We start from the raw sequence: 12863 nt of genomic DNA on the forward strand, positions 1-12863 counted from the left end.
GGCTTCCAAGAAAGTAACCCTTAATAACAAAAGTTTAATGCCATTTATTATAAATGGTTATTAGTCAAGTTCCAGTCCTTATACTCTTTTGCAAATGCAATACTTTACCAATTTTCCAAAGAGCTTATGCCAAATTAAATATTTTATTGTTTTAACATTTTCATTTCAGCTGAAATAGTGTTTTGTTAATTTGCAAAGGCAGAAAATCACATAATAAAAGACTTCTGAAGACAATGCCAAAATAAAAATCTGTTTACTGCATATTAGATGGTGTATTGCACAAATGTTACAGGACATGTTGAAATATCTTTTTTCCCCTTTCTTTCTTCATGTGGATGTATGTAAACTCATGAACATGGGACTTGTTGTTTCAGGTCTAAGGGAAACAAAACATAATACCATATGCCAAATACCTATTGTATTGGATATTAACAATTTTTTACAAAGTACATATAATTGACACACATGTACAAAATCACTGATAAAATCACTCACTCAAATACCAAGTATGCAACTCAGTGGTGACAACATTTTATGTATCTTACTTATTATATGAAGCTATGATACGTTATGTGCATACTTGCATCCATTCTTTTCATTCCTGTCAGCACAAAAAGACACTCACATTACATTCAAACATTTATACAAAATGGTCAGGCACCTCATATTCATATAACCTCTGTCTTATGCACATACACATGAACACGCACATACAAATGTATATATATATCATAGTTACCTTTTTTAATAAAATATGTTCACCATTCAATATTTTCAGCCTACACTGAAATTAATAATTTCATATTTACAACAGTCATAAAATAATAAAAATTTCATAAAAATGTTCCTATAGGATTTGATATAAAACAAAATCTGACACTATTCTGATATCTGACAGGAGACATATTTACAGAGAGATTCTAATATACAACACAATAAAAGAAAACCACAGTCTTACTGATTACTATCACACCCTTTGGGTGCAAAGTAAGAAATTTTCTTGTTTCATTTTACAAACTCAAATTTCATTAATAACAAGACATATATCAGCTGGGAGAATGAAAGATGTGTGGAGACGAAGCACTGTTACCTCATTTTTGAAAGTGCTCCTCACCTATGAACTACTATGGTACCCAAACAATATCTATAATAAAAATCCTTTAAAACTACGCAGCAATGCTACATGAACAATACAAATCTACATACAAGTAACACCACTTTAATGTATGAAAAGTAAAGGAGTCTCTCAATTTTGAGCTCAATGTAGTTCTCTCATGTAACTTATAGCATCAGGAATTTAATTCCAAAACAATTTTAAGTTTGATGAGATCTCAAACTCACGTTCGAATACTAAAATCAAGTAAAAGACTAATAAAAATATTTAAAAAGTTTCCATGTACATTATGCTGGTATTTGTGTGCAGTTTTGAATTATCAACTAAAATCTTTCCCACTTACTGCAGCTGCACTCACTCTATTTTTGAGTGACAGCTTGCAATTTACTTAAAATCATGTCATTACCTTTCACTTTCTTCTTTTGCTGGAGTAGTTTCTGAATTATTCCCACTTTCGGCCCACACTGATGATACAATTTGGTGACCTCCGATAACTGCAGTGGAACTGGAATTTGTCTCCTCAGGTATGCCTGAGGTGCTTTCTGCATCTTCGATAGCAGCCAATTGATGAGTTGACACATTCGCATCCATTAACATGTTTTCTGATGTGCTTTCTACACAGTTCACAGATGACTGGTCTTCATGATGTGGTGATTGTTCTTCCTCAGCAGCTGCAGTATCTGAAGCTTTTCTAGCAATTGCTTCTGAAGTGCTCTCTAGCTGATGTGAAAATACCACTGGAGTGCTGGTTATGTGGACAGAAGAACCTATCCCATCAGAACTATCTTTAACATCTGTGACATATGATGTAGAGACAGCTTGGTCAGTCAGCTTTTTTGTACAACACGGTGTTTCTGATGTGCTCTCTGGCATCTGCTGAAATTCTGGCTGGCTGCTGTTGAAATTGAGTGTATTTTCCTGAGGAGATGATATTTCAGGGACTTGTGCAGATGCTGCTTCACCAAGAGAACTGTACTTTGAACACGAATTTCCAGCAATTTCTGAACTTGTGACTCCCTCAGAAATGTTCTCAAAAGAAGGTAACACTTTATCTTTTTTTTGTGAAGCTTCAGCTGAGCTAGAAGGGGGAACAACTGTATCTCCAATTTTATCTTGCATTTGTGATGATTCACTAACCTCTTCAGAGACATATTGCACAGGTAGCTGCAAACTGGGCAAGGCTTTCATCACTGTCGAGCTGGAAACAGGAGACTCTGTTGATGGTGCTGTTTCTGGGGCATAATTTATTGATGAAAATGCAGAAGTAGGAATAACAAGAGATGACTGAGTCAACTGCATTGATGTGGAGGGCGGCGGTGGTGGTGGACTTTCAAGATGAGTGACAGCTGATGGTACTTCCAATGGAGTCATTATTGGCTGGTTGAGTGTCAGCGACGTCTCTAAAACACCTGGAGCTGCAGGAGGCAGCCCAGTAGTTGTGACTGACGGAAGCAGCATAGCAGCTTGATGCAATGTTGTGGATGAAACAGTTAAGAGTGAGGACGACTCCAAAAGTCTTCCAGGACTTCCAGGGTGGTTGATGGTCAAAGCATCACCTACAACATTGGTGGATTCTGGCTGGAAAACATCAGTATTAGCCAAAGCAGCTGCTAATATGTCCTGATTGCAGGCACCTGGAGCAGCTGTCTGGCTATTATTGGCAATACTGAAGACAGTGCACTGCTGATCCTGTGAAACTGAAGGAGACTGCTGTTCCATATTTACAACACCACTTGTAGTAGCAGCTTGATTATTTATCGTTAATATCAATTTATCGAGATCATTCTGAGATCCCAAAGTTGATGAATCAATATATAGAGCATTGGCTGCTTTAGAATCTGGTGCAGCTGATGTATCATATGCCACCAGTGTTGAATTGTCAAAGGGTTGTAAATTACCTGATTCATTTATTGTAACAAGTACCAAAGTGCCAGAGTCTGTAGTAATTTGTCCTGATGTCCCCATCATTTGAGCCAGTTGTTCTGATGTCAATATGGATCCAGACGATGGTGAATGTTGGATGTTTACTGTCGTACCAGATGATGCCGATGACGGAATAAGAATATTGGTTCCACTTACGGGGTGTTCAGCAGCTTCAGCTGGCACTGCTGCTTGAAGAACTTGGACAGATTGCAGTGACTGTGATACACTTGCAGGCTGTAAAATTTTTGCTGGTAATTTCTGTTTTGCATTTTGTATTGCCAGTACTCTTCCTTTTGGGTGTATTGTCTGAATGGTACCTTTCTGCTGTGTGTGAGGTAATATTTTTGAAGTATTTGGCACCTGACCTGTACTAATACCTGATGTTGTCTTTTTAATACTGTCAGTAGAGACAACAACAGTTGCTGATTTTGGAACTTGTAGCCTTTGCACAAGCATTCTCTGCTGTGAAGGTTTTGTCATTATTGGTCTCTGCTGTTGTGGTTGGAGTGAAGACTGTGTTCCAGTAGTCAGAAGAACACGCTGTAATGATGTTCCAGGTGAAGGGATTTGTTTACCTCTTACTAACTGTGGTTTCAGGCTTACTTGAGGGACACTCTGAGTGGAGTGACTACTCGAGATGATGCCTTGTTTAGATTGCACAGATGATGTAACCTGTGGTGAATGAATCAATATTGTACTGCTCTTTGATTTACTGGTAGTACCCACAATTCTCCCAGTCGAAGTCTGTAGCACATTAACTTTCTGAAGACTCTGCATAGAGGGTAAGGAGACTTTAGCCTTGGTGCTCTGCATAGCTAATTTGGGTGCAACAATTTGTTTCTGTTTTCCAGTACTTGTAAAAACTTTTAACTGCTGTTGAGGCATGGGCACTATCTTTGCACCTTTTGGTAAAACTGCTTTACCAGAAGGAACTGCAGTGACAATTGCACCTGAGCTTGTGATCACTCGCTGCCCAAATGTTGGAATCTTACTGCTCGTTGTAAGTACCGACTGGACCTCTGAAGAGCCAGTGCTCTGTGAAGTCTTCATTATCAATAATTTCTTTGTTGAACCATTGTTTCCCTGTTGCTGGTTTATAGTTTTTAGGGTAACACATTGCTGAAGAGGTTTTCCAGGATATCGCACTTGTTGACCAGGGCTCTGCTGTATAATTACATACTTACTACCTGGTTTATGTGGTAGTACTGACTTTAAACCACTAACATTTGTACCTTGAGCAGGAGAAGATTTTATAATCTTCAAAACTGTGTTACCACCATGCGCTGTTTTCACCGAAGAAACAGGTGTCATTAAAGATCCACTTTCAGCAGAAGCTGGAACTAACACTGATGCAGAAGACAACTGTCCATCAATATTTGCTGCACTAACGACAACTGGCTGTATAGCAGAAAATTGTTTAATGGTGTCTTTCACATCCAACTCCTCCTTAATAACAGCATCAGTCATTACTACAGGCATGGAGTTTATATCAAGTTCATCATCATCATCAATCGTATCAGTTTCCTGGAGAGAGAGTTTTTCACTGTCACACACAAATTTCTCATCTGTCGTTTCAGAAGAATCTTTCCCAACATCTGGTTCGACTTTGTCCACAATATCAACATCAGAAACTTGATTATCTATTACTGGACATGACACTGGCTTTGAAATTTCTTCTTCTGATAATCCAGAAAACACTTTGCTGCCAGAATTTCCTTGATTCTCACTTTCCAATTTGTCAGTAGTTTCTTTTATTTGCAAAGACAGGAACTCATTCTGCTCTGTAGATTCAGGGATCTCTTCAGGATTTTCAGAATCAATCTGATCATCAGTATTTATATCTGATGTTACTTCTCTTTCATCAGTTGGCAGAAAATTTTGCATATTTGAACTATTTTCTGATACAGGGAGTACAGAGTTTTTATCTGGAGAAGATTCCTCATTTGCAGTCAAGTTTTGAACATCTTCATTTTCACTTGTATGACACATTTGATCTGTCACATTTGGCTCTTTAAACTGTTTCTCACTGCTCTCAGCAGGGTGGTCTTTCACTACTTCCAGATTTGATAACTCATTTTTCTCAACATAAGTTTCTGATTCAAAGTTTGATTCCAGTAAATTTTTCTCCTCCTCAGTTTCTGAAAATTCTGTCTTCAAGGTGAGAGATTCGTCTTTATAATTTTTTTGTTCAGATAAAAAACTTTCATTTTTTTGCTCATGCTGAGGAGAATCGTCAGGTTTTGTACTATAATCACAATCATCACCTCTGCCATCTAAGGATTCAGTACTTCCTTCATCTAGCTCAGATACAGAAAGAGATTTTCTTTCTGAAAGGAGTCTATTTTCTGGCACTGTTGGCAGATCAGGAATAACTGTTTCTGCCATAACAGTTTCAAATTCTGATTTCAAATCTTCCAACTCATTTGAGTCGTCTGTCTTAACTTTTATGCCAGAGTCCTCACCACTACTCGGGTGTTGTGGCACATCCATTCCTGTGTTTTCCAGAAATTTATGGTCAATGTTCTCTCCGTATGTATTTGTGAAGCTCATTACTTCTGAGGGCTTTTCTTCTGTTTCTGTACCATTGCCACTCACCCTTTCATGTGTGCCAGTCATTATGTCCTGCACATCTTCATTTGCCAATATAGAAGATGGTTCACAGTCCTCTGTACTCACTGTTTCCTTGTGGTGTCGCTCATGCAACAAAGATTCATTATTGTCCACAGCTTCTGCAGTTTCCTGTGACCACGTATCAACCTCTCTAGTGATAGCAAATGAAGGCTGATGTTGTTTCACTTCAGGGTTCTTTTGTTTCTGTACCGAATCTCTGTCCTCTGTGACTCTGGGGAATCTGAGGTTCTCTGCAAACTTTTTAGCTCTCTCTTCAAGCTCTACATCCAACATTGAGTCTGCACTCTCATCAAAGTCAAAGCACGACATCTCTTTAGCTCTTGTTGTATTTTCTGGTTTGGAGCTCTTGTTTAATACTTGTTTTAGTAGCTCAATTTCTTGTTCTTCCTGTTCAACATCATCATCATCTTCCCAATCTGCCAACAATTTCTCTCTGATTTCTTCATTTGTCTTCTTTTTCTTTGGTGGTATTTCTTTTTTCTTTGAACCCTTTCTCTTTCCAAATATAGGTTTCCTTTCCATTTTTTTTTCTGACGGCTTATCAGCTTGTGGTTCAGTTCTTTCATTAAGCTTGTCACAAGCTGAACTATCTGGACTTATATCCATTTTGATAACTTTGTCTTTAGTTCGAACTATTTTTATAGGAGGTTCACTGTCTGAATGATAATCTCTTTCCTTTGACCCATCTGTAGATACGTTGCTCTGACTCTGCTTCATTCGACCTTTAGCAGTTCCTCTCCCTGCTGGGGATCCTAATGAAATGTCTGCTTTTAAAGAAACTTTTCCTTTACCTCGACCACGGTTAGCTAGTGGCATATTTGAGTGATACTTGTTATGAAGTATGATTACATTCAGACGGTTACTAGTGAAATCACATGTTGGGCAATGGTAGGGTGCACTCTTCTCTGAAGCACTATTGTTAACAGAGGGCTGCGGCCTGATCCGTACTTCATGATCTGCCTCCTCACCTCTCAGTATTCTGAGAAGACGTGGGTGGGTTATACGACGACGAACAGTAGGCTTATGGCTTTGCACTTCTGGAGTAGCTGCTGAATTCTTATTCATTTTTGCTGGCTTTGGAAACCACTCAGTGGGAGAAACAGGTTTCTTATCTTCACAAAATATTGTCTTCCAAGTTGTTTTCTCCTTTGGAGCAAACTCACTGTCTGACAGAATCTGTGGATCACCACCTGTCATAGACTCAGCCTTTTCTACATCAGCAGGAAATTTATCCATAAAGGCCGAGCCTTCTTTCTTCTTGGTACGGTACATATCTGTAACACCAGAAATATTCCTATTTAGGTTAGGAAATTTGTGAATGCACAATTATAACTAATTCTCACATTAGTAATGTATTAACTTTATAGAATGTTAAAGAATTTTTTAGAGTTACCATAATAAGCAGTTGCAATATTTAAAAGTACATATTATGAATACCTTTCTTAATACAATACTGGAAAGTTCAGGGTAGAATATAAAGTAATGGAAGGAGTAGAGATAACTACTCATGATACTGACGAGATATTGAGCAGTCAATATTTGAATGTGCAGATATAATCAACGTCATAAATACAGTAATGGAAAGTCACTGGTAAGATATAAATAGTTTTAGGGATAAAAGTAACAACTGACTGAATAATTAAGGGGCTGACTCATCAATTGGCACACAAAGAAGACTGAATATTTGTAGCTTTTGGGCAAATCCTACTTAAGAGCTTTAGGGTATAAGTGCATGCGCGCCCACACACACACACACACACACACACACACACACACACACACATCTCTATGGCTACACTGTTCCTGCTGACTGCATTGCGCCAGCACTCCAGCTGCACTAGGTTGAGAGGTTGTGACGAATGGAGTGGGTAAGGGAAGAAAGCAGATAGAAAGTGTAAGGGAGGCTTGGGAACGTGGCTGACAGCCAAGAGGTAGAGGCAGGAGATGCATGGGCTGGGAATGTTACACCAGTGAACTCGTTCTACCTACAGGTATGGGGAGTTGTCCACAGTCTGCAATGGTGTATAGGACTGGATCGAGAGGAGGAAATAGAACAGAGGTAGAGGGAGACTGCAGAGAAGAGGGTGTGAGTGCAGGATGAATTAAGATGGGTCATGGGGCAGGGATGGATGCGAGTGTGAGGCAGACACTAGCAGAGACTGAGGCCAGGAGGGTTACAGGATCAAATCCCCCATCTCATTGCGTGCTGTACACAACTCCCCCCAGCCTGAAACCAGTGAAAAGCTCTTTGGTGTCAAATTTATATTTTGTGTGCCTGCTGGTCGTCATCAACAACCCTTCCTCAACCCTCCCTCCCACTACCAGTGGCCTTTCTTCGTTCCGCCATTCCACTCGACACAACCTGTTACCCTAGACAACTTGAAGTGTCTGCACAACACGGTCACAGTACAGGTGTATGTATGTGTGTATGTATACTATACAGCTCTGAAGAATGATTTGTCTGGCAGCTAGCAACATCCCCAGTCTGTTTAATTACCTTCAACTGTTTGCTGAGTTGTTACCATTACTCTTTACACAAATTATTGTTATAAATATTTAAAGAGTTATGATAGCTTCTCTCATCATAATATGCAAGTAGTTATAATAAATAACCTGCTACATCACAGTTATTGGTTTCATACAAAACACAGTGACTAATCATCAGACAGCAGAAACTGGGATGATGTTCACAATGTCTCAGAAGATAACTTTATCTTGCAACTCTTCCACTTGGTCTGTGTTTGCACAGAAAAACCACAATATGGGAATTGTGAGTCTGTCTTGATGCAAAACACTGTTTACTTATTTATTCCCCAAACTAGTTTCAGTGACAAATATCGCCATAGGCAGTGGGTTCTTTAAATCTAAAACATGCAGAAAATTGCATAGTTATACAAACACTGTAACATATTATTACATTTTAACCATTTGGTTTTTGAAATATAGTTTTATGTGGATATTTCCATGCTACCTTATTTATTGTACATTATGGCATGTTTTCTGTGCTTTTTCTGTTGCTGTTTCTCTCAGCATACATCATGTCATTTGCAACTGTGTGAGCAGCTGTTAGTAAACAAATACTAAAAGGTGAACATACTTGTGTCAGCATTATACACTTGGTGTGCAGTAGTGCTATGGATAAGGTTTTGATGTGTACTGGGCTGTTACTTACTTTGTCGTGTACTCACATTTGTTGGAGGGCATGTAGCTAATTCTATACACAGAAAAGCAAAACTTTTGCACTTTGTTTACAATCCATAATATTATGCCATCTTGCTGTTCACACACATGTCGCAAGAAATGTATCGCATGTTGTGAGAAGGCTATGAAAACTATAGTGGGAGTTTTGATGACCTTCATTCCTTATTTATGTCTCTGCGTGTGATGGGGAAGTGGTTCTTGTGTGTGTGTGTGTGTGTGTGTGTGTGTGTGTGTGTGCGCGCGCGCGCTTTCTGTTCTGTGTCCTGGGTCAGTTCTCTCAGAGCAGTAAAGAATGTGTTGTTGCAAAATGTTGTGTTTTCGTTTATTATATTTTTCCTTTCCACTATTGCCTTTTGTATGCAGTAATTTTCTTCTGTTGTTACTTGATCGGTATAGACTGTTGCTGTGTTTCAGAATGTGTAGATCACTTTCAATATTAGTGGCATTATGGTTTTTGTTCATTGGGTGTTCTGCGAAAGCTGAATGTGTGCTGTCACTATTTAAAGCTGCCGTGTGCTCTGTGTATCTCGTTCAGAAATTTCTGCTTCTTTGTCGTATGTGTGTTTGGGGAAGAAATATGTAAACAAATGAAGTGTTTTGCATCAAGGCAGACTCACAATTCCCATATTGTTGTTTTCTCTATGCAAACACAGACCAAATGGAAGAGTTCCAAGATAAAGTTATTGTTTCTACGCCATGTGAGGTATTTCCAGTAAAGCTCTTCAACACAAACTTAAAAAAATGAGGGTGAAACTACATCAAACAAACATGAATCTCAAGTACAACAAAATCTTCTCACTCAACAACATCATTCCTAATTATATTAAAATTAATGTAAACAACATGTCACCTGCAGCACAAATGCCAAACAAACAGTTGAAAGAAAATTTGCTCCCTACACTCAACGAAACAAGAACTGAACATCAGCTTACACAAATTACACCTAGAATTAGCAAACAAAATCACCAGCCCCTCATTACTGTATGACATAATGGTAAGAATAAATCACCACTCACAGTCAATAATGGAAAAGAAATGGCAGCAACAGGAACAAAAATTAAATAGAATTATGAACAAAAACAGCTCTAAAACCGGTCGCTTGCAAGCGAGCGGTTTTAGAGCTGTTTTTTGTTCATAATTCTATTTAATTTTTGTTCCTGTTGCTGCCATTTCTTTTCCATTATGTCATACAGTAATGAGGGGCTGGTGATTTTGTTTGCTAATTCTAGGTGTAATTTGTATAAGCTGATGTTCAGTTCTTGTTTTGTTGGGTGTAGGGAGCAAATTTCATATTTCAGCTAAGCTCTTTCAACTGTTTGTTTGGCACTTGGCGCGCGCGCGTGCGTGCGCGCGCGCCCACACACACACACACACACACACACACACACAGAAACATGAATACTTGATTGATTTTACTGACATAACATTCACAAAAGAAGATCAGCAGCTATTTGAGAAAGCCCCCAAATACAATTTGAACGCTCACATAACACATAGAAAATCATATTACTGATACTGAATACATCATAGGACAACATGAAAAAACTCGCACACCAGACCTCAACTCAGGCCTAAACAAGAGAACTAGTGACAGAGGAAATGAAACAAATCATCAGAAAGAATAAACCATCCATAACCACAAATACAATAACATCTGATGAGAAAACCATAAACAGTATACATAAAAAATTAAAACAACATAACACACTCATCACCAATGTGGACAAAGGGAATGCTCTAGTTTAATAACACAGACAGAATACACTGAGAAAACAGAAAAAATTCTGGAAGAGAATAAAATAAGCAAGTTAACCAGTGACCCAACACATACATACCGAAGGACAGAATATAATATGTCTTGTAGATGAAACACAAAAACGTATAAAGAGCTACACAGTAACATCTACACAGTACACCCACAAATCCACTTGACAATGGAAATAGAATAAAACAGAAATTAAATTTCTTGGATCTTACAATCACAAGAAACAACACCAACATGAATTCTCCATCTACAGAAAACCCACATCCACAATCACTGTTATCCATAGCTCATCTAACCACCCAACAGTGCATAAATATGCGAGTTTCAGACTCATGCTCCACAGGATAAACAGGACACCTCTTAAACTAGAAAACTACACACAGGAACTAAATATAATCAAACAAATTGCTGTTGAAAATGACTACAAAATAGACATCATAAACAAACTCGACAACAAGGTAAAAATGAAACATAAAAATAAGTACTGAAAACCCAGAGGCAGAACACACAGAACCCAGCAGACCACACCACATCAGGAAAAAGAGACAGATGGTACACATTAACATACAACAACAACAAAATCACAAAGAATTGGAAACACCTTGAAAGAGCAAGGGAGCCCAATAACATTCAGAAGAAACAACACAGTTCAAAAAAAGGCTTAAGAGCAGATAAAAAAAAAACTCTGACTAATTCAGCAATGCTGGAATATATCAACTAACATGTAACTCCTGTCAGGCCCAATACAAAGGACAACCAAGCAGACATTTCCGAACGAGATACACGGTGAAAATGAGAGCTCTAAAGAGTAACAGCACCAATTCAACTTTCGCAGAACACCTAGTGGACAAAAATCATAACCCCACTAATATCTAAAGTGATCCACACATTCTGCAACACAGATACAGACTATACTGATCAAGTAACAACAGGAGAAAATTACTGCATACAAAAGGTTATAATGGAAGGGAAAAATGTAATAAACGAAAACACAACCTTTTCGCAACAACACTCTCTTTACCGCTCTGAGAAAACTGACCCAGGACAGAGAACAGAAAGTACACACACACACACACACACACACACACACACACACACACACACACACACACACACAAGAACCACTTCCCTATCACACACAGAGACATAAATAAGGAACAGAGGTCATCAAAACTCCCATTATAGTTTTTATAGCCTTCTCACAACATGCGATACATTTCTTGCAAACACACGTGAACAGCAAGATGGCATAACGTTTTGGATCATAAACAACATGCAAAAGTTTTGCATTTCTGTATATAGAATTAGCTGCATGCCCTCCAAGAAATGTGAGTACACGACAAACTAACAGCCCAGTACACACCAAAACTGTATCCACAACACTACTGTACCACAAGTGTATAACGCTGACATATGTAAGTTCACCTTTTATTATTTTTTTACTAACAGCCACTCACACAGTTGTATATGACATGATGTATGTCATGTATGCTGAAAGAAATGGCAACAGAAAATATGCCGCAAGCAGCAACAACAGTTTTTAAGAACATAATGTACAATAAATAAGGTAGTATGAAAGTATACACAGGAAACTATATTTCAAAAAATGAACAGTTAAAATGTAATAATAGGTTACAATGCTTGTATAAGTATGCTATTTTCAGCATGTTTTCAATTTACAGAACCCACTGATGTGGCGATATTTGTAGCTGAAAACTAGTTTGGGGAATCAATTATTATTATTTTGAGCTTTTCCTCATTACAGAGGCTTATCTCCAACATAATAATTTACTTGGAAATTACAATACAAACAATAAACGTTCTTAAACTATATTTTCAAAATATTCCTCCAGGTGTTTCTATCTTGTGTGTCCTCTTCCTCTGCGCCCATTCTCCTCATTGTGTGCTGTACATTTTGGAGCCAGGTGGTCATAGGTCGTCGTCTTCTTCTTCTCCCCTCCGGTTCCCACTCCAGTATCAATTTTGGTATTCTGGTTTTCTCCATTCGTCGTACATGCCCGTACCACTGTAATTTCTTCCTATCCATTGCGTCATATATTCTTTCTTTTATTTCCATTTTACTTATTATTTCTGTGTTCCTTATCTTTTCTTTCCTGTAGATTCTTGCTGATCTTCTCCAGAAGTTCATCTCTAAAGCTTGTAATTTTTTAATGTGCTTCATGTTAATTGTCCAGGTCTCCGTTCCATACAGAACCACACTCTCTAATA

The 12863-nt window shown here is 38.2% G+C and overlaps 1 protein-coding gene across 4 annotated transcripts in view; it reads right to left on the reverse strand.

Annotated features, from left to right (window-relative positions):
• Positions 1 to 229: 229 nt before the first annotated feature.
• Positions 230 to 12863, reverse strand: part of LOC126199090 (mucin-17-like) — a 63431-nt gene continuing 50797 nt past the window's right edge. For all 4 annotated transcript variants that reach the window (XM_049935840.1, XM_049935841.1, XM_049935839.1 and 1 more), the window contains one exon: positions 230 to 6942. In XM_049935840.1, the coding sequence (XP_049791797.1) occupies positions 1517 to 6942 (5426 nt within the window). In that variant the 3' untranslated portion in view covers positions 230 to 1516. The remainder of the gene's footprint in view (positions 6943 to 12863) is intronic.

This window comes from Schistocerca nitens, chromosome 8, assembly GCF_023898315.1.
Source record: "Schistocerca nitens isolate TAMUIC-IGC-003100 chromosome 8, iqSchNite1.1, whole genome shotgun sequence".
Lineage (NCBI taxonomy): Eukaryota > Metazoa > Arthropoda > Insecta > Orthoptera > Acrididae > Schistocerca > Schistocerca nitens.